Source organism: Nasonia vitripennis, chromosome 2 (assembly GCF_009193385.2).
Source record: "Nasonia vitripennis strain AsymCx chromosome 2, Nvit_psr_1.1, whole genome shotgun sequence".
Classification (NCBI taxonomy): Eukaryota; Metazoa; Arthropoda; class Insecta; order Hymenoptera; family Pteromalidae; genus Nasonia; species Nasonia vitripennis.
In genome coordinates this window covers 19,489,150-19,512,257 of record NC_045758.1, presented here as the reverse complement: position 1 = coordinate 19,512,257, position 23,108 = coordinate 19,489,150, and the positions used below count along the sequence as shown (strand labels likewise).

The 23,108-nt window shown below is 33.1% G+C and overlaps 1 protein-coding gene across 3 annotated transcripts; it reads right to left on the bottom strand.

Moving 5' to 3' along the window:
- Positions 1 to 1,983: 1,983 nt before the first annotated feature.
- Positions 1,984 to 22,572, bottom strand: LOC116416159. 3 transcript variants are annotated; one of them, XM_031923410.1, is made up of 5 exons: positions 22,410 to 22,572; positions 22,165 to 22,330; positions 21,800 to 21,989; positions 21,536 to 21,718; positions 1,984 to 2,414 (listed from the first exon to the last, which is right to left on the bottom strand). In XM_031923410.1, exons 1-5 carry the CDS (start codon positions 22,484 to 22,486, stop codon positions 2,206 to 2,208), a joined length of 825 nt encoding a protein of 274 aa, XP_031779270.1. In that variant the 5' UTR covers positions 22,487 to 22,572; the 3' UTR covers positions 1,984 to 2,205. The 3 variants fall into 3 exon arrangements, with proteins under 3 accessions (XP_031779270.1, XP_031779271.1, XP_031779272.1); XM_031923411.1 differs by lacking the exon at positions 1,984 to 2,414 and adding an exon at positions 18,819 to 19,225; XM_031923412.1 differs by lacking the exon at positions 1,984 to 2,414 and adding an exon at positions 21,216 to 21,438.
- Positions 22,573 to 23,108: the final 536 nt, after the last annotated feature.

Sequence of the window (23,108 nt, the reverse complement as noted above, 5' to 3'; positions counted from 1 at the left end):
TTGTGCTATAAAATATCACTGTTGTGTTATAATATACTATTTTATATATAATATACATGAATAAATTTGAGGGTATGACTTTAATATTATATTTATGAATAAATATTTTATTTATGTGTAGAGATAATAACTATATATTTTGGCACGGGAAAATATTGCAAGCGCCATCTACAGCCACGTACTACTACCAGTTACTTTCATGGCGGACATGGCGTCGTTCTTGTCGTCTCACCTCGTGCCGTAGTTATCATTGTTTGCCGTGATTGTTTATTTATCAGTGTTAATTTAGGCCTACACATGTTTCTAAAAGTGATAGGCACCGCGGAACACAAAAGTTTGTAATGTGCAGTGCTTTATTCTTCCGTATTGAGTGATTCTAATAGCCGTATGCCATCCCACGGCATCGCACCACCTCGCGTCGTAGTTTTCATTGTTTGTAAAAAATACATTAGTAAATGTGAGTTTGATGGCTTCATATTGTTGATAATCATGATAGGTACCGCGGAACACAACGTTTTTGGGCCATACGTGCTTTATTATTTATTTATTGCAATAAATATGTTTTCGGTAGGTTAGGTACCTACATTGCCGACATTCTGGCTCCGACATCCCCTTAAAAGTATTAAATTTTGAGAAAATGAGGTATAAATAATGTTGTTCAAATGTTCTGATAATGTAATTATCTTAGTCTTTAAGTACTAGTTTTAAGTATTAGTATCTTTAAAATAAAACCTTTCTTGAAGGTAAAAGGTAGGCAAGTACAAACTGGTTTTTATTTGCTATTAATTTTTTATTTGATGATATAATTCATTCAAATAATTATTTATATAAGTGACAACTTATGGTAAAAAAATATATGAAATCAATAGTTAAATGACAATTACGTATTTGGAGTAAATTTATCAAATTATTCTTTAACACAATTTATAATTTCATTGTTTTCCTAACGTCATTGTTAATTTACTGGCGGTATTCTACACTACTATGAACATACTTGATAAACCCGTCGATTAATACTTTTACGGTGCGATGTTGTATGTTCATAGTAGTGTAGAATACCGCCAGTAAATTAACAATGACGTTAGGAAAACAATGAAATTATAAATTTTGTTAAAGAATAATTTGATAAATTTACTCCAAATACGTAATTGCCATTTAACTATTGATTTCACATATTTTTTTTACCATAATTTGTCACTTATATAAATAATTATTTGAATTGGAGGCCGTTGCCGTCACGATATTCGTGTTCCGCGACCCCAAAAACTACCGAGCAGCAAAGCTGGACTCATTTTAATAAATACTAAGCACCGAATGCGTCTTTATATTATATATATATATATATGTATATATACATTTTATTTCTAATTCGATTTGATTTTTCGCGACACGGAAGTTTCGAAGATAAGAACGGAAGTTGGGAGAAGAAAAAAAAATTGAAAAGAAAAACACAACACAAAATTTTGGTCAGCTATAGAATGGTAACGGATCGTTCATTTTTTACGAAAGTTTTTTTAAATTAAAGTTCTTTTAATATCTTTGAAAGTAACATTGATTCGCCTGATAAAACAACGTATTTCAATAAGACATAAATGTTTGAATATTTTGTAGAGGATAGAAAACTCTATTTCAAAGAATATAAGGTTGCGGTGCGCCCATTAGCCCGTATAGTACTCTAGTACTTATACTTGCCGTAAGGGGCGCTACCGCGTCCCTTGATTAAATTCTCTGCTTTTTTTGTAATACCAAGCTTGTTCACAGGTACCTAAGTTTACCTCTGCAAGGTTTACAAGTATGCGTATTTTTAATGTATGGTATGTAAGCTATTTTCTTGGTTTAATAAATAACTAAAAATAAATAAATATGTATGAAGTGCTACATCACTGACATCCATAAGAATTTTACGGAATACATCAAATTTTCCTAACCTTTTACTTCTTTAAAAGTTATTATTTTATTTTTAGAGATTTCAGATCTGTTTAGTGAAGTTTTTTTAATATTTCATATTGCGCACCATCTAGACTTCGCCACCCTGTACACCTAGACGCTATCCTCGTTAAATAAATACGGCCAAAGTTTGGCGAAAGTTTGCCCAAAGTTTGACAAAACTTGTCGAAAATGAGACGAATGTGCACAGATAGGCGTTTTAAGCGGCAACGTTCCGGACCTCTCCTTGCGTCGCCGAACTTAATAGTAGCACTTGCACTACCGGTTGCACTGTCTTGCTGTTGTAACACGTGGCACTCGCATTGTGTTGCAAGGACACTGCTTTCCCAGCTGTTCTATGGATGGCTTTAATCTCTGATAATACGTTAAATTAGGCAGGGTTATAATATACTTCCCGCACAACCGCTTTTTCTCTCTCTCTCTCTCTCTCTTGTCACGGCATCGACACGGCATAGTTTTGTCGGCATCTGAAAGTGAAAAAAGTGACACAATTGTATCAAACAATTTTTTTTTACAATTTTTAGAAATAAAATAGAGACGAAAGAGAATTTATGGAAGGAGGAAAGAAAATCATTACGGATGCAGAACATTTCAAGTTAATGGATTAGGAGACCCACGTGCAAAACAGAACTATCGATACAAAGCAATGTAATTTTTAAAAGACATCTCAAAAATAGGTAGGCTGTACCATAACATTCTTTGCGATACTAATAACCTAAGTAACACTTCTGCACGGCATAATTAGGACCCTCGCTACGCTCGGGCCCTAACCGAACGCGGTGCAAAACAGTGCTACTAAGGTCAGATGTATCGTAACTATTAATTATACAAAATCAAATCTTTAAAACGCACTGCTAATTGAGAATTATAAAACAATCCAGTGTTTAGATATACATATCGAAAAAAAAATGGAAATCTAATTTCAAGTCACACTATGGATCTGGCTTTCAGAACATATTTTCTTGCAAAATATTCCTATATCATTATTCGGATGCAGAGAAAAGTTCGTTCGTAACATAACAACCTGAAAAATGCCGTAGCGAGTTGCGCAGATTCCTGGAATTACTTTGTTCAGTAACAGCCGGCTTGTCGATGCCATTGAGTCTTTAAAGCATTCGGTGCATGTTAATAATTACAGAAGGCAATCGCTGATTTCGAGCTTACTCAATACACTCGTATCACGCAAGAGCTGCGAATGTTTCTAGCGCAATCTTAGAAACGGCTCGTGCTCAGCAGCAACGTGGCAGCACTAGTCTGATCGAAACTTGAGCAAAGCCGAGGTAAGTACAGCAATCTTGCAGGGGTAATTTTGTGCAAATACTGTAACGTCGGGCGCGCAGACCATTGCACCCGAGGCCGCCAGGCCGTTTACCTGCCTCGCGTGTCAAACTACCATATTCATTATCAGTCTTTGGTGCTCATGCGACGAGATAAAACCAATTATAAGCTATCCTCAATATCAGAATAGCGCTATCGCGAAGCTTTGCAGCTATTACTAGTAATTCTACTTTTATGCGTCGACACTTAGTATACTAGAGCAACGAGCTATTTCATTAAAATAATTTTTTTTACTACAATGCGCAACTGAAAAGATGCAATTGTCTTAACCGCATCATTGAGAAATTATATTTGAAGGTACAATAATAACTTAATGACGGTTTAGTATTTTTTCTTTAAGAAAAAAACTTTCATTTTTTATACTTTTAAATATATTCAAGTACAACAAGTAAAATACAAAAATTAATGTATGAAAATTTTCGTAACACATGCATATTTATAATTTATAAACCCAATTTGATTTCTTAGTAGTAGCAAGTTGTTAGTTCATTTAGCTAAAACATTCCAAGATATAGATATGTAACGATTTTAAGAAATAACTTGTCGTGCAGCATAAAATTATACCCCGTGGCGTGTCGGTATTCATATCGTATCAGTAATTCTATGAAAAGTATTGCGCTTCAAAAAAAAAAATACATTACAATAGGCATTTTTTAACAAATGAACAAACCTCTGCAAATTTTATTTATTTTTGCTCTTTATAAAACGTAATCTTGTCAAAATACCTATTTGAAAGTTAGACAAAGATGTACAAATTATTTTCTGCGACTTTTTCTTAATATTAAATGCAGTAATTCATCATTCAAGGACATCTAAGTTCAAGTAAAAGCTAATACAGTCATTTTTTTTAATGAGCATAGAACGTGCAAAGCCTAAGAATTCAGTTTTCTTGATTTTCTTTAGCTAATTTTATGTACATATACAGACCCAAACACACTAACAATTTTTCATTTTCCGCGGGTTAGCAGCTATACGCTGGGCACATCAGCTACTCGATCTCGGCGAGCGTCCTCGATAATATTACCTGGCATGTCTCTACTCTCCATCTACGCCAGTCTGGAAATATCGACATATCCGTCAAATATAAGAATCTGAAACATCTGGCGCAATATTTCTATCAGCGACTCCTTCCGCTATATTGGTTTATCCCACGTTGCCTTGACTACACATGGCTACATATATATTAAAACCAAGTGTAATTAAGGGAAAAAGCCACGCTGACTCTACTGACTATAATCTTACAAGTCGAGACCAAAAAGTCCGAGAGCACTTGTTTTCGGCTCGGGGACGCACTCGCCATCGGTTCATGCTTCCTCGCTTCGACTCGTACTGCAAAGTCGACACTCGGTCTAAAAAAGCCCACTTCACACCCTTTGTACACAATACACTATTTTGTAACACATGCACGATTTTCGCGTGTAGTTCTCACCTATTAAGGTACTACTTACGCAAGATGTACTACTTGTCGCAGCAAATCTGGGAATTTAATTACGCATATAAGACAATTCTACGAGAAGTCGAACACTTTACGGTAAAAAAATCGAGGTCTTGTATTTTTGATGGCACACCTACCAAGCCATTACCGTAGAACCACACGCCAACAAAAAGTTAAACGGGTCAATTACTAACATTATCAAAAAATAGCCTTTATTATGTCCCGAGTAATTTATTACCTGGCTGAGCAAGCATTATTTTTTCCTGCTTTAATAAGTAGCTATGCTAGAATTCTTGCATTAAAACAAAAACGTTATCTGATAAAAAAGTAAAAATTGTGGCTTTTCAGGAATTTTTCGCATTTTTGACGAATTTTATCCTATTTTAAATTGTTCATAATTTTTTATAGGATCGGCAATTCCAACGATTTTATTAGAAGTATTTAGAAAATATTTTAAAAGTTAACTTTTTAATCTCTAAAAGAAAACTTTTAACAAAAGTAAAAATGTTAGGCGAGTTTGATGTTTTGCGTATCATTATATGCATGTAAATTATATAATGTAACACAATAACATATTTTTTGTTTACAATGAAATTACAGATAAAAAAGAACTGAGATCTATAAAAAAAAGTCAAGTTTATTACCATAATATTTCAATCATAACATAGCAAAAAAAAAAATTATTGGGTTTCATTAAGGAATCAGTCGACTAATTGCTAATTTAAACTTAACATATATTGATCAATTACAAACAACACTCAAGATACTACGTAACTTGCCATGCCCGTTTGCAATAGCAATAGATACGTCTCTCAAAATTATTCTATCAGTTATTGGGCGAGGAAATCCGAAGCGACAAGCACTTACAAACCCAGTTTTTGACTGTTTTTTTCGCATACAGTAATTATTGTGTTTGTGTGTTGATAGGATAAGACGCGGCGGTTAAGTTCTGGCGAAATTCGTTTATCTGGAATATGACATGTTATGTATTTTAAAATGAACTCTTGTATTTCTTCATTCGAATTTGTATCGTTAATTGGAGCATCTTGAATCCAAAATAAACAATGATAATGGGGTAGTCCTCTACCTTGGTATTCACGGACCCAGTAATAGTGGGTAAATTTTCCAATAGGATTTGCCTTTGATAATATATAAGCTAACGTAGCTTTAAATTTATTCTGAAAATATCTAGCTGTCGATACTGGATCTGCAGCTATTAGTTGCGAAATAGAACGATTATCATTCCACCCATTTACTTGTTTTATGTATTCCGCTAGTGCAGACCACATCCACTCTCCAGGGCTTAAAGTAATAAAAAAAGTAGCAGGTCCATAGTCGCGTGCCATACAAGTCAATTCATTACGAATTTTTTTCCAAAATGATTCAGTTCCAGGTAAACGAGAGAAAATTGTGTCAAGATTAGCTTATTCTCATTTAACATTTGCAGAAATTCTTTAACCGTAAAATTATGCTTTGGATTGATAATATTAAGCATTTGAAATATTCCAGCGTTTACTTGTCTCATTGTATTATTGTATAGTGAAAAAAAAAAGATCTTGGTTGTTTTGTCTGAATTGTGAATGCTTCGATGCTAATCTACCCTTAATATAATCAAAATCTCTTAATTTAGGATTTCTTTCAGCATGTTGACCCCTCTTTCCGTAAGGATACAAATCAGGAAAGCACTTGAGATCTAAATCGTTGCCTCTGTTATCTAAAGCATTAGCGGAAACTTGCAACATTTGGTATAACGCAGTATCTGATTCATTCTTTTTTTTTTGTCATGTAAGGGATAAATGGCTGTTACAATGCCGCTACCCTAAGCGGGTCTTGGGCGTTGTCGTCCAGATCGGACGGGTGGGTGTCCTTAGGTTGCGGATAGAGAAAAAGCCTCTTAGAAGGAGGTTAGCTGCGAATAAATTGAATAAGCAGCCGCGGCCAGCTGATAGGAACAGGCGTGGTTGTGATGAGCCCACACTGTCGAACGCATTCATCTAGAAACACTACGCAAGCACCACAACAAAAAAACACTTCACATTATCTCTTATCTCTCAATCTATCTCTTTCATCACACATTACAAAAAATGGGCAAAAATCTTGCTGCCGAGGAGGATGCGGGAGCGATGACAACTGCCCCGAAAGGGGATGTGTAGAATGATTCGTCACCTGGTTTTACGCGGTAACGATGCCAGCGAAGGCGCGCTGTCATGCAGGGGGGCGTTAGGATGTGAGAATGAAACCGTAGTGTGTCTGACGACGAGTTGACACTGTCCTCGTCAAAGTCGGAAAGCTCTCATACTTAGTTCTAGAGAGGTATGGGGGTTATCACCTCTAGAACAGTGGACTCACCTGCGATCGGAATAGGATCCGAAGCACGCGGGTTTAACATACTATCATGGCTCAAAAAAATCAAATCCGAACCAAAAGGGACTTAAGGGTCGGAACTTGGAATGTTCGTAGTCTATACAGAGCTGGCGCGTTTAAAGAACTCGTAAAGGAAGCCGATAGGTACAATCTAGATTTTGTAGCAATACAGGAATCGCGGTGGCCAGATGGCGGAGTACTAACATCGGGTAACTTCACGTAACTGTATGGGTCCGGGAGTGGGGAATCTCTAGGCACCGAATTTCTCGTAAGCAAAAGCATCATACATTCGGTTAAAAGTTTCAAATCCGTCAATAATAGGCTCTCGTACATCATTATCGAAGGTGAATGGTATATATATGTATTTATTAATGTACACTGTCCTACGGAGGACAAAGAAGAAGAAGCTAAGGATCTCTATTACGAAACTTTAGAGCAGGTAATCGACCAGTTCGCGTCTTACGACACAAGAATAGTATTAGGCGATTGCAATGCTAAAATAGGTAGGGAGGAAATGTTTAGGCCTACTATAGGGAAGGAAAGCCTGCACGAAGCCAGCAATGATAACGGTATTAGGGTCATAAATTTCGCGGCGGCAAAAGATCTTATAATCAAAACTACATGTTTTAAGCACAAGGACATACACAAGGCAACGTGAACATCGCCGGACGGGGCCACACAGAACCAAATTGATCATTTCCTCATTGAAAAAAGACGTCATACTAACGTTCTCGACATAAGGGCTTACAGAGGGGCAGATAGCGACTCGGACCACTTCCTAGTAGTAGCCAAATTAAGAGCTAGACTAGTAGCGAATCAAAATGGTAAGCGAGCAAACAAGGTAGAAAGCTTCGATATTGAGAAGCTACGAGATAGAACAGAGCGAATTAGGTACCAGATAGAAATTAATAACAGGTTTCAGGCACTTGAAGAAGCAAACACATCGCCGGAGGGGAATGACGAACCGAATATCTTATGGGGTGACATCGAAAAAACAGTAAAAGAGGCCGCGAAGAAAGTACTGGGTAAAAAGAAAAAGCCAAAGAGCAAACCATGGTTTGACGAAGAGTGCGAACTCTGGTTTGAAAGGCGCAAAAAGACTAAATTAGATAGCTTACAAAATAGAAGCGATAGGACCGTAGATGAGTATTCTAACGTAAGGAAACAGACGAGCGCGATCTACAGAAATAAGAAGCGGGAGTATCAAAAGAATCTTATTAGGAGAATAGAAACTAACAGTAAGGAAAATAACGCCCGCGAAATGTACAGAGGGATTAACGCAATCAGAAAGGGTCTTAGGAGTAGAGCGCAATTGATGAAGGACGAAAACGGGGACCTCGTAACAAATGACAACGAATTACTGTCGCTGTGGAAAAATTATTTCGATAAATTATTAAACGTGCACGAAAATAGCGAAGAATTAGGGGGCGAAATTCACACTGCTGAACCCCACGTGGAGGATCCGAGCTACCAAGAAGTAGAGGCCGCGATTAAAAAACTAAAAAACAACAAAGCCGCGGGAAATGACTCTATACCAGCTGAGTTACTCAAATATGAGGGCGTCGAGCTCACTTTCAAAATCTATAAACTAGTATGCGCCATCTGGAAAAATGAAACAATACCCGAAAATTGGAAGGAATCTATCATTATACCGATTTTTAAAAAGGGGGATAAGACAGACTGCAATAACTATAGGGGTATCTTATTTTTAGCAACGTGCTACAAAGTTCTGTCAAACGTAATACAAGCTAGACTCACTCCATTCGCGGAAGATATAGTAGGAGATTATCAGTGCGGATTTCGGCGCAACAGATCGACGAGAGATCAAATGTTTACCATAAGACAGTTGTTAGAGAAAAAGTGGGAATTTTGCGAAACCATACACCAACTATTTATAGATTTTAAAAAAGCGTACGACTCTATTAAGCGAAGCAAAATGTATCAAATTCTAGTATTTCTCGGTGTACCGAAAAAACTCGTGAGATGAATTCAAATATGTCTTAACGGAAGCACGGGAAAGGTCCGAGTAGGCGGTAATATATCAGAACCCTTCATGATACGCGATAGTTTAAAACAACGGGATGGGCTCTCTACGGTGCTGTTCAACTTAACGTTAGAGTATGCCGTTAGAAAAATGCAGGTTAGCCAGCTGGGCGCAACGCTTAATGGAACAACGCAGATACTAGGTTACACAGATGATTTGGATATACTGGGGGCTTGTAGAGAAACGGTAGCAAGAAACGCGGAAATCCTCATAAAAGCGGTGGAGTATACAAGGTTAGAAGTGAGTGAATCAAAAACAAAGTACATGATTGTGGATAAGCTAGGCATCTGCAGAGGGGAGGAAGATCTCAGAGTTGGAAATTTTACTTTTGAAAAGGTTAGCGAATTCAGGTATCTGGTTACGACCATAAATGATAGAAACGAGATTAATGTCGAAATAAATAAGAGACTCCATTCGGGTAATGCTTGCTTCTACGCCGTGAGTAATTTACTTAAGTCGAGGCTGTTGTCTAAAAACGTTAAAATAAGAATATACAGAACAATAATACTGCCGGTGGTTCTGTACGGGTGCGAAACGTGAGCTCTCACTAAGCAGGCGGACAACCGTTTTAGGGTATTTGAAAATAAAGTCTTGCGAAAAATATACGGGCCGAAGAAAGATGAGGAAACCGGGGAATGGAGGAGACTACACAATGATGAGTTACACAATCTGTACGCGTCAATATTAACAGAATAATAAAATCGCGCAGATTGGGATGGGCAGGGCACGTAGCGAGAACGGGAGACGACCGTACGGCAGCGCGTGTCATGAACGGCAGGTCGATGGTAACACGACCTCTAGGTAGACCTAGACGTAGATGGGAGGACAACGTAAATGCGGATCTAGTAGAAATAGGACGGGTGGGTGTCGATCGGAGAGGTGCATCTTGGGTGGGGTTGACACAAGATAGGGCAGCGTGGAAGGCTTGCGTAGATGAGGCGATGAACTTTCGAGTTCCAAATGCCACGTAAAAAAAAAAAAATGAGATGATTAATATTTTACTTATTTCAGTTAGTCAATTTTTCAATAAAGAATTATAATTTTTGCTTCCTCCTAGAGAAAGCTTTGTAATAGAAGGGATAAATGGTGTAATGTTCATAAAAAGGATCAGTTTGAGATTTTTTAGTTAATAATGAACGTATTGGTAATTCGTTTTGCACTATTTTTCTTGGAGGTATACACTTTTCTGTTTCTGTTTCATCATTTATTTCATATTCCAATTGCTCGTGTACTTTATCCAACAACATTTCTGGACTAGATGGAAGTTCAATTTTTTCATAAATTGAATTATTTAGCTTTAGCCAACATAAAGCTTTCCATACTTTCTTTATATCAATATAATCTTCCCAAATTTGTTTAGCTTTTGTTGGGTGAGTTCTAACCAAAATATAAAATTCATGATCAACATTTATGGGGTCTGTATCAGGACATATCTTCTTTAAAGTCTCTTCTAGTGGTAAGGGTAAATGAAATGTTCTACCAACAACTTTGTCAATTTTCACATAATGAGGAACATTTTTATTCATAACTGTATCTATTTTTGTAATTGTTTGGAAAGCCTTAGCTCTTTGTATTAAAATTTTTTTCCATCATATTGAGACTTTTAATTTCTTCTGGAATTTCTTTTACGAAAAGGTTATTCAATACACAATTTGATGGCATAATATTTTTTTTTAAGTTTGTCAAACAAGGTCTGCAAATATTAGTTTCTGTAGATGTTATAGTGTCGTCATATTGTAATTCCTTAATTTATTGTAAAAGACTTTTACGTTTGATACCGAATATTTCAAAAACAATATTATTTTCATTAATAATATTCTGATCAAAAAGTAAAGTATCTCTCGCACAAAATAATCTTTCACATGAAATACAAGGAATTGCAGGTGGATCTGTGACTATTTTCGTATATTCCTTAATGCCAATGCTATATTTCTCATTTAACTCGGATTCATTCAAACTTACTTGATTTAGATTTTTATAGCTTTTGATGGGTACACCAAACTTTTTGGATTTTTGTATAATATCTCTCAATAACACAACATCTGCATCATACAAAGCATTTTCTATATTTAAAATAATAGTATGTATGTTTTAATTTATAAAGTAATCTTTGTACTGTTCTCAAATAACGATAATGAGATGATAAAACTTGTAATTTTAAAAATTTTGAACTGCATAATAGTGGTTGATCATAACAAATACTTGGATGGCCACGTTTATGAACATCATGGTATTGAGCGGACATATATTTATGGATAAAAGAAACTTGTAAGCACTTTTAAAAGTGATTTTAAGAATTTGTAAAAAAAAACTTGGAGTTCAATTAATATATCGACATCGATAGTTTTACAATAATCATTACATTCCCAGACTTTACGTTTTTTACTTTTTTCTTCAAGAAGTGGTAAAATATTTGTGCTTTGTCCTTTTTCATTTATAATAACTTTCTCATTAATATTAAAATCGTTAAATAAACCAAGCCTAAAATCATACGCAGCACCTGCAAAATACGGTTCTGAGGAGGAGGTATGTTTTGGTCTACCACATAAAGCAGTTAATGCACAGTCTACATTATCCACAACCGGTACATCACCTAATCGAGTTAATGATAATTCAACTTTATTTCTAAGATTTGCATTAATGTAGTTATCTCGTACGTAAATAGACGTAGATATTAAATTTTCAGCTTCTAATCTGCATTGTGACGAAGAAACTGAAGAATCTAATTTAACCATGATTTTAGTTATAAAATTGTCGGTATTTTGTATCAATTTAATCGTGCTATCCTTAGCAACATTAATCACATTGTATTTTTTTTTAATTTTTTTTGCCATTGCAATTTTGTCCTTATGTTTGTAGTAATACTGTTTTTTTATTAGTAATATTTTATCACGATTATTATGTTTGTAATCATTGCGATTCTTATTTAATATACTTGCCTATTTTTAGATATATAATGTATTTTTCTATTTTGTAGTATCCTTTTCTTGTTAGCGCTATAATATAGTTTATTTTTTAAACTTGTTTTTCTAATAGAATTTGAATACATATCACTACATGATTCATTTTTATTCTCATAGTTTTTATTACAATTAGAGATATTGTTAATACTTAGCTGTGAATTCGATTCATTATTACTTAAAGAAAAAATACGTTCTTTATTTTCTGTGAAAGACTGTTCTTCGACATTATCAATTATATTTGCAGGTGTCAACTGTTTGACTAAATATTTCAGAGACTCAGCAGTTTCACTTTGATTATTATATAAAATTTGTGATTTTTGCATTTTACGTTTTTCTCTAAGTGCTTTTAAAATCTTGTCTTTATTTTTTTGATAATATGTTTTATTTTTTTTTCTGAGTTGCGATACTATATATATTTGTTCTCTTATTACTCGTTATGGAATTTTCATCTATATTTTGATTCATTGTTCGTTTCCTATTCTGAACAACATTATCACTTAAAACTTGGGCTGTATTAGTTCGCGTATCGGTTATGTAATTAGAAAAAAACTGCGAACAATAATTAGAAAGATCATTAAAACATGGAAAATGTTGTATTGATCTATTCTCAAACATTTTTAATAAATGTTTACGCATCTCACTTTGGTTGTATACCATTACCCCAGGTCATTTGTTTGAGACTGAACTTTTTTAAATATAATAGGTTTATTTTGTTCATTAAAACAATAAAGGTGTAACTTTTCTAAAACTGTAATAAGCTCAGTCACCAATTCTGTACTATTCATCGAATCATAGACGAATAAACTATTAGTATCATAATATGTACATATAAAATGACCTAATTTAAAACCAGGCTGAAATAAAATTTGTATGTGTTTATTATCTTTGTTTATTTGTGAAATTTTTGAAATATTTTGTAAATATAATGTCGAGCACGGTTTATATACAGAAATTGCTGCACGGTTTATATACATAGTGTTGCAACGTTTTATGAAAATAATCTATGTGCTCATCATTCAGACAATCATTGTTGAGAATAAGATTTCTTTTATACAATTTTCTGGGTGGCAAATATATTGGAATTGGTAATATATTACAGGGAAAATGTTCAATGTGCTTATTAACAAACAATTTTAATAAATGTGAACGCATTATATGAATATCGTATCTAACAAGATCTGGTTTCATTTGACACAATAAAGTTATTGCGAAAGCTATGGTAAAAACCACACAATCTTTGTTATTCATTTGTTGTTGAACATTTGGGAGTATAACTTCTTTACCTTCTTCAAAATAATAAGGATATAAAATTTTTCGAAATCTTTGTGCATCACTTTGTAATAAATTAATTAAATTATTTTATTTTCAAAATATTTTATTAAGATAATTACAATAATTTATATTAATATAAGGTCCCAAAAATCGTACTAATTCTACGTAATTTTATACAGTAATCACGTAAGATATAGGCTACAGAATACGCCATCCTTGAATTTTGCTGGAGTTGCACGTATAAAACGTGGAAAAGAAAAAATATATGAACTATATAATAAGAAGCTATATAAAAATTTACTATTAGTATCGATATAATAAAGCTGCTTATAATTTTTTTTTGTGTAATTGAAAGCTATTATAGTATTTCTTTGATCCAAATTATATGATTAAAATCTGCAAAAGAAAAACAGTCATAGACAAACAATTTTTAAATATTTTATTTTCTAATTATAAAAATAATTGTTTTATTTATTAAATGATAAATGTATAATAAGGGTGTAACTTTGTGTGTCTAGTGTTGTGTAAGGAAAAACATATGCTTACTTATCCCGCGGTAAACAGTTAAATTTTATTTATCAAAGACGACGCTCCCTGTTGGAAAAAGTTGATAGAAGTCGATAAAATGTCTTATCGACTTGAATAGTGAATTTTAATACCATTTTTTGCATTAGGGTTGGATAAAATGAGATAAAAGTCGATATATGTATGCGAAAAATTATAATTGAAACCAATAAAATTCATGATCTTTTGAGTCTATTGATTTCAATTATAATTTTTTGAATAAAGTTTTTATCGGCCTGTGGTAGGCACACATAACCCACTCGCACACACACATGCTCATACACTCGCACTCACACACGTGCGCACACATATACAAACCTCACGCGCACGCGCACGTGAAGACTCCAGCGTTCGTGCCTCGAACGACGCGGCTCGGATTAGAACTCGGTTTTTCCGGCCCGGCCGAGCGCATTTGGACAATTAAGTCCTCCGCATCGAGGAGGCAGTAAAACGCTCGGGCCCGCGCCCGAACCCTTTTATTGCGGTCATCCGCACCTCGACGCGGGCGGCTAAAGCTCGCCGGCGCGGGTAATCCCTGGCGTAATAAAACAGTAAACGGCCGGCCGTTTGGGCCAGCTGCCCTCGCCACCGACGCGCTATCCGGAACGCGCGTGATCCGTCCCTGCCGATCCGATCGGCGATCGGTACAGGAGGCGGAACGATCGAGACCTTCGACGGTCGACGCGTCGACTGGAGCCGACAAAAAAAGTTCAACTGGAGCCACGACACGAGTCGCATCACCTCCAGATCTTGTCACTCAAATCAACGACAAATAAAACGACCACTCCGAAACATCAAGTTCCGCGTTATTCGATTTCTTCACCTCACATTCTCCTTCACTCTCCTGCGCCACCTCACTCCCAAAGGCCTATATCGACTTATATCGGCCTATATTGACTTTTATCGGATTTTATTGAATTCCAATGAAAAAAATGGCATTAGGATTCACCATTCAAGCCGATAAAAAATCTTATCGACTTGAATGGTGAATCTTATCGATTTCTATCGGCTTTTATCGGCTTTTTCCAGCAGGGTTACTTCAGCTTCCGAGCTTTGCTATCTTATAGAAATTAACATGAAGCTTTGGCGATGCAGTATCGTTCACTTCCCAATCTGTGCTTTCAAGATCAGCAACGGTATAGTCTGGTTGTGATGATCCTAGCTAAAAATAGTCCATAGAAATCGATAAGATCACTTATCGATTTTAATGGCAAGTCTTAATGGCATTTTTGGCAATAAAACTCGATTCAATTCGATACTGTCAATTAGAATCGATTAAAATCTAGAAAAAAATCTATGGATTTTAATTGTTGTTGTTTAATAATAATATCACTTAAGATAAAAACAAATTAACATGCCAAATTTTAGTTCTCTAGGTATAATAGTTTTGAACTGGATAAAAAACAAAATTGTTAAAACTCTACTGCAAAACCTCACGTAAGATCGAGATCTCGCGCCAGAATCTCATCTGAATTTGGATGCCAAAGTTAATTATAGATCGAAAAAAACAATAAATCGGATTGAAGTACCAATTGACATGCCATATTGGTGTTACCATCTGGATGATACAACGAAATATGGGGATATTAAAGTACTTTAGAGCTAATTTTTCCATTTTCAAATTTTTTTACAAAATTTTACTTGAGAAAATACGCATGAGAGCTACTGTTTTATAGTGATGTACAAGTCAGTACTTGCATGCTATGCTATTTGCATTTTTTTTTCGTGCTTGACATCTGAAGTTTTTAGCATCATTTTTGATAAGTTATTCATAAATCAACTGCGGAGATAGATTTTAGTTTTAATGCCTTTGTTAGAATTTCGATCTCGAGCACTATGAAAATTATGACTTTTGCCGAGTCAAATGTCTTAAGAGGGTTGTTTCAGAGGATCTACTCACTAAATTCAATCATACTTTTGGTTTTTAGTGTATTTTTATGTTCAAAAAGTAATAGTAACTTTGTCTCATTTTCTAAAGCATCAGAAAAAATTTTCACTTTGAAGGGTTTGGAATACCATGCCTGTTATCCAATTTGCGTTTGCTCTGTAATAACCCTGTTGGAAAAGGTCGATAGAAGTCGATTAGATCACTTATCGACTTGAATAGTGAATCTTAATTTCACTTTTTGCATTAGAACTTGATAAAAAGTGATAAAATACGATAAAAATCAATATAAATTGATAAAACTTAATATGAAAAATTACAATTGAAATTGATAGAATTTCAAGAAGATCATGGTCTATCGATTTCTATTGCAATTTTTCATATTGAGTATTATCGACTTATATCAATTTTTATCGTATTTTATCACGGTTTATCAAGTTCTAATGCAAAAAATGGAATTAAGATTCACTATTCATGTCAATTGAAATCTTATCGACTTTAATGGTGAATTCTAATCGATTTCAATCGATTTCTATTCACTTTTTCCAGCAGGGAATAGACCTAAAGAGCTGATTTTTTGCGTGTGAATTTCTTCTAGGATTGTCAAACAATTTTCGTAGTTGAATTTACCTCAAGTGATATACTTTTAAATTCGACTTTGACACTATTATAAGAAAGCTCACTCAGCTTTTCTAATATTGACATGGGTGTCGAAGTCGAAATTAAAAGTACATCACTTGAAGTACATTTAACTCGCAAATATATTTTAACAATCCCAAAAGAATTTTACATGCAAAAAATCAGCTCTTTAGGTCTATTAGTTTTCAAATTACAGAGCTAACACAAATTGAAAAACAGGTATCATATTCAAAACCTCTCATAACTCTTTAAAGTGAAAATTTTTTCTGATGCTTTAGAAAATGAGACAAAGTTACTATTACTTTTTGAACATAAAAATGCACTAAAAACCAAAAGTATGATTGAATTCAGTGAGTAGATCCACTGAAACAACCCTCATAAGACATTTGACTCAGCAAAAGTCATAATTTTCATAGTGCTCGAGATGGAAATTCTAACAAAGGCATTAAATTTATCAAAATTTATGCTAAAATCTTCAGATGTCAAGCACAAAAGAAACGAAAATAGCATAGAAATTATTGATGTTTACATCACTACATAAAACTAGCTGTCACGTATTAAAATAAAATAAAAATAATTACAAAATACACTATGCGTATACCTGATTGCTGGTTTACTTGCACTCATAGAAGCAACATATTTTACTCTTAAGTAATAATAATTTCATTTATATGTTGCCACTAAGATTTGCTCTGCTTATATTGACAGGTCTAAGCATTTTTAGGTTATTTTGGTAACACTTGAATTTCTTATCAAGTTCTCTTGCTAATAATATTTCACATATATTTGGTCTGAATGTGCCATCGAGCTTTGCATGTTCTTTAATCTCAATTTACTTTTAAATACACTTATTCTGGACAAGTAAACACCACAAAAGTTCTACCATAGCGTTATGAATCTGAAACGCAGTTCTGATCTTGTCGTCTAGACAACCAACCAGCAAACAATCATAATTAAATGCTTCAAAACAAAGTCCATATTTTTTTAAGAAAGGATACTTATTTCATTATTTAGAAACAGGCTACCATGATAGTTTTTACATAACTGTCTTTGTTCGGCTTTTTATGTTTAATCCTATGACACATAGGTATTAATATTAAAAAGAGTTCGACTTAATACATTGTTTTAATATCTTGATATAAATCACAATGCAAAATTGCAGCCCTCCTAGTATAATAATTTTTAAATGAGAGAGCAAACGAAATTACAAAACATTCAATTGTAATTATTTAGAATTATATTTTCTCTCATTTAAAAACTATTATACTTAGAGCTCTGAAATTTTGCATGGTGATTTGTTTCAAGTTGTTAGAACAATGTATTAAGTCGAATTCTTCTCAACTGAGATAGTTTATATTTTGATATTAATACCTATGTGCATATTTGGGCGACAAAGCCGTAGTGTTCAACGTAAAACAACCAACAAAGTTAAGTATAAACTGTCACGGTAGCCCGTTTCTGAATAATGGAACAAGTATCTACACAAAAAATTACACATTTCACATGAATACACTGCATGTACTACGATAATTATTTAGGTATTGACTGCGACTGGCTTCCATATACTGAGTTGAAAATATCTATAGAGATCATCACATCCAAAACTTATCGTTTGTGATCTTGACACAGATATTTCTAATATCAATTTCGATTTTATAATGTAATTATTAACTTGTGGTAAACAATGAAGTTATTATAACATTCTAGACCTAACAATACAATCGAAAACGGAAATGTAATTCACTAAAGCTAACAGATCACCTACACAATCACAGACTACTAAATTATTTTTTAAGCATATTTTGAAGCATATGTACAACTTTTTTATTTAAAAAAAAAACATTTAAATGGCATAATAAAAAGCTAGTGGCTTTATGTATGAAAATACTACAATAAATAAATAACAATAAGTATATGAGGGATACATGTATAGACGTGTGTCTATATGCAAAAATATTATTATTCAGACGCATGTGATAAAAATCTTAGAAGTAAATAAAATAGTATATTGTGTACCAAGGGCGTAAAGTGGGCTTTTTTAGGCCGAGTGTGAATTTTGCAGTACGAGTCAAGGCGAGTTAGCCCGAGCCGAAGGCGAGGGCGTTTATGAGCCGCAGACGACTGCAAAATATACTGCACAATACTGCAAAATCCACGAGGCCAAAAAGCCCACTTAGCCCTTGGTGCACACCATCTTTTATGTAACGCGCGGACGTATTTTCGTACGTGTTAAGAGGGACTGAGGTTTTTATTGCCCGCTAAAATAACTTTTTTGCCCGCCGGTCAAAAAAGAGTCACTTTAGTCCCTATTAATAGGTCCGAAAAACGCGAAAATTGTTCGCGTGTTACATAAAAAATATTTCCTGTTTGTGAAGTTGAATGTGCTGAGCTGAACATCCACAGATCAACAGGTGTTATATGAATCTACATACATTTGTTACAAATAGGTTAGAATATAGCATAATTTACCATAAATATATGCTATACAGTTTCAATGTTGAATAAAATGTCTTTTTTTAATAAAAAACACAGATGTATGTTTTAACTTATAATTATAAACGATTCACGAAGCACAAGAAAAAATATGTCAGCTGCCACAATATTTACGTCAGAGGAGCAATAGTGAAGATGCGCGTTTACTATATTTCTGCTATACTGGCATTACGTCACAGAATATTGTTTTCCCACAACTTTCTTTGAATACAGTCGGCGCAGTGCGGATATTACTTTTCCATAACTTTCTGTCGTTCAGCTACTACTTATATTTTCTGATTCTGCAATTATCGTAAATAACGGAAGAAAAGTTATTATTATCAAATTATTATTCTATAAACGAAAAAAGATTTATTAAAGTTTTTACAAAAATTTTGATAGGATGAGTAAAGGTATGTATACATAACATAATAAATGCATTAAATAAACAATGAAATTGTAATCTTTAAATTTTATTTTGTAGGTGTTACTTATATAAATATTAATATTTGAATAATTAAAATTTGAAAAATGGAAGCTACAGAAATGATTCAAAAATCTGTGCATGAGTGTATTTATTGTAAAAAAACTTTTAAAATACATGAACAAATACATACACAAAATAAACCCCATAAATGTAATATATGTAAGAAGAGTTTTTCACAAATAGGTAATCTAAATGTACATCTCAAGACACATGGCAATAAAAAATTATAAGTGCTTATGATGCAAGAAAAGTTTTAGTACACATTGGCAATTAAAAGTCCATGAAAAAACTCATGCAAATTTAAAAATATACAAATGTAGTGATTGTGACAAGAGTTTTGTACAAAAACAACTTCTAATAAACCATAGATTGAGACATACTAAAGTACGTAACTACGACTGTTACATATGTGATAAGACTTTTGCAAGGAAAGATGCTTTAGAAAGACACGTACATACCCATGACAAGAATGAGTTTACGTGTAATTATTGTAACAAGAAATTCACTGTAAAAAAAATTGTGTAAACATATTATGGATCATATGTGTACGATTCTTGAAATGTCGAAACCTCCAAATTTGTTTCTACCTCAATTAGACTGATATTTATTAAATAATAAGTAATAAAATATTTTTCTATATATTTTTCCCCATAAAAAGGATATTTATTAAACTATAAACTAATTTATAGGAAGTATACATAATATATATATATATATATATATATATATATATATATATATATATATACATACATAATATTTCTCTATAATTACTCAGCCACACACTCACAATAAAAAAATATTTTTGTACAAAAAGTTTATTAAATTTTCAAAGTTTTATTACAAAGCCTTTATCTAATAAATTTTTAAAACAAAACATGCTTAAACAAAAATAAATTTTTAACTACATTTGCTACTTTTCATTTATTTCTTATTTAAGAAACGAAAGCTTAATAATAAATATTAGGAATTAAAGTTTGTCAATCGAAAGTTTTAAATACTATAATAATTAAAGTATCTTGTTTGTACCTATTAATTATAAAACATTGATATCATACCCTATATAATTAGTCATATATTTCAAACAAATTTTTATGTAACGTAGTTCTAACTATTGTACTTAGTCATATTTGTTCTAACTTTATCTGTTATAATTAGTCTTTTACTTAATTATATACTCTTAAAAGTTTAGCACTTTTAATTATACAATTATCACATATCTTGTTGAACACAAGGAAATCTTGTACTATAAACCTTAAACAGTCAAATACTGCATTATTTATATCAAATTTTTTTAATTATAGCTAAATGAACACAAGGAAATCTTGTACTATAATCTTGGACAGTCAAATACTGTATTATTTGCATCAATTTTTTTTAATTATAGCTAAATGCTTAATCTCTTGGTATATTTTTAATTGACTCTCGTTTATCACGTAATGAACATTTTATATTGTTCCCTGTTGAAAATAAATAAATATCTTTGTATTTATCTTTAGTCTTTAGTACGTACTAAAAACATGTAATTTACCAGGTGATGCGTATTAAATATATATGCTAATTTGAGGCTGAGTATTATGAATACATTGAATATAATTTTAAGTGGCCATTATTGGTGTTATTATTCTTATGGCACTTTCATTTATGGCTACAACAAATACATCAAATTTAATTTAATATATTCGTAATAATCAGTCCCAAATAAGTATATATTTTTAATACGCATCACCTGGTGAATTACATGTTTTTAGTACGTACTAAAGGTACATACAAAAAAAAATGTATTTATTTTCAACAGGGTTAAGTTTTATTAAGCTTTATCAACTAAGTTTACTATTTATTACTTTTAATTATAACAATATTTTTGAATAGTCAAAAAAAAGTGAAACGAACTGTATGTAAAAAGATAGCAAGTGTAATCGACATGCCTATTCGGTTGAACGAATTCTTTTAACTGGCCTACAACCACGCTTTAAGGCTTCTGCTGGTAATACTTCTGTTTCCGGATGATATGTAATATCAGTCATGCTGTTGCAAAAAACAGTGACAAGGGTATCGGCAAAAAAATGAATGTTATTAAACAATAAATTAAATTTCAAAGAAAAAGAAGATATAGTAGACAAACCTTGCCCTTGCACAGTTCCTGTCACAGTAACAAAATCACCCAATTCCAATTGACTCTCCACAAACTGCTTTACCTGAATTGTTATTTTCTTAACCCCATTTGTAATGGCTCCTAAGCCGTAAGAAATCTGTCCACTTCGGTTGTGATTTAAGTAAAATTTGGTACGTATGTGACCAGAAATTTCTAAAAAATGAATAAATGAAAGACATAAGTATATGTTTGTAAAGAAATGAAGTTGTTGATTAAAAGAATTAATATAATTACCGATTAATCCCTGAAGGGCGTGTATCGTATCAAAAGTTGACTTTTGGACTTCATTTGTCTTTACACCTGACAACGAGTGATATCCCAAAAAAAGTTGTGTATTTTCTTTTATTACTATTTCATATGGAATCAAATCATCTTTCAAGGTTCTATTAACTGCTCGGCAGAAACCACCATTGATATCAACTACCTATTGAAACAAAAAATGTACAACTAAGATATTTAAAAAAAGAGTCTGTCTAGGCGGCGTCATTTCGCGTACGCGAAAGAGGCTTCGAATACGCGAAATGACGCCGCCTAGACAGACTCTTAAAAAAATTGGCTAATATTGAGTTTTTTAAGGAAATATATAAAATTATACTTACCCTACTAGAACATATCTCTTTATAATATTTATTGATAAGAAGCGGATTCCATATGAAGATTGGAATTCTTTTTCTGTCATTTGACAGAATAAATTTAAATAATATATCTTTAGTTGCGCCAGCTGGAGAAGGAGCCATAATTGCGTCTACATATCCTACGATGTTTCTGTAAATATTAATTAGAAAATTACTTGCATATATTAATCAATACCAAAAGTGTATAAAATAACCTCGAACAAACTTACGTGGTTGGATTACGATCTTCCAACTCCTCCATTGCCTCATCGGTCATATATATATTTAATATTGTAGAAGAGTCCATAATTTTCTTTGACTCTTATTTACTCTCTAATTTGTAAATAAAATATGAAATAAAAAAAATAAAATTACACCCGTAGTAACGCTGGCCGCTGGTCTGTATAAGTATAATATGTGTGCGGCTAACTTCATGGTCTGAACATTTTCGGGCTGAAGAATCCCAAACGTATTTGAGCATTTTTGTTGAGACATTCTCGTTTATTAGGAAAAAAACTGCTTTCTTGCCAATATCTCGATTAGAAATCATAGTTAAGCATACAAATATGATTATACTCCAAAAAAATTCAGATACAATAATGTAAATATTTGTATTTATTGAAATTGAAAATTTGAAAACCCAATATAGAAGTAAATAGTGTCGCGGTCGCCACAGGCTTTCAAACTCGCCTTCGTGGCGCTACCGCGCCACTTGATACCCAGTAAATTAGAATTATTACTAGCTTAGATACGTCTACTAATTTTAAAGATATAAAAATAGCTGCAGTCAACCGGTTAATTTTTTAGTTTTAATGCATAGGAGATACAACCTAGTAAGATAAGAAGTTTATGATACAGCAAATGTAATGGTTTTAAAATTTCATATTAATTACAATTAGAATAGAAAAATGCAATGAATCATGAATTAG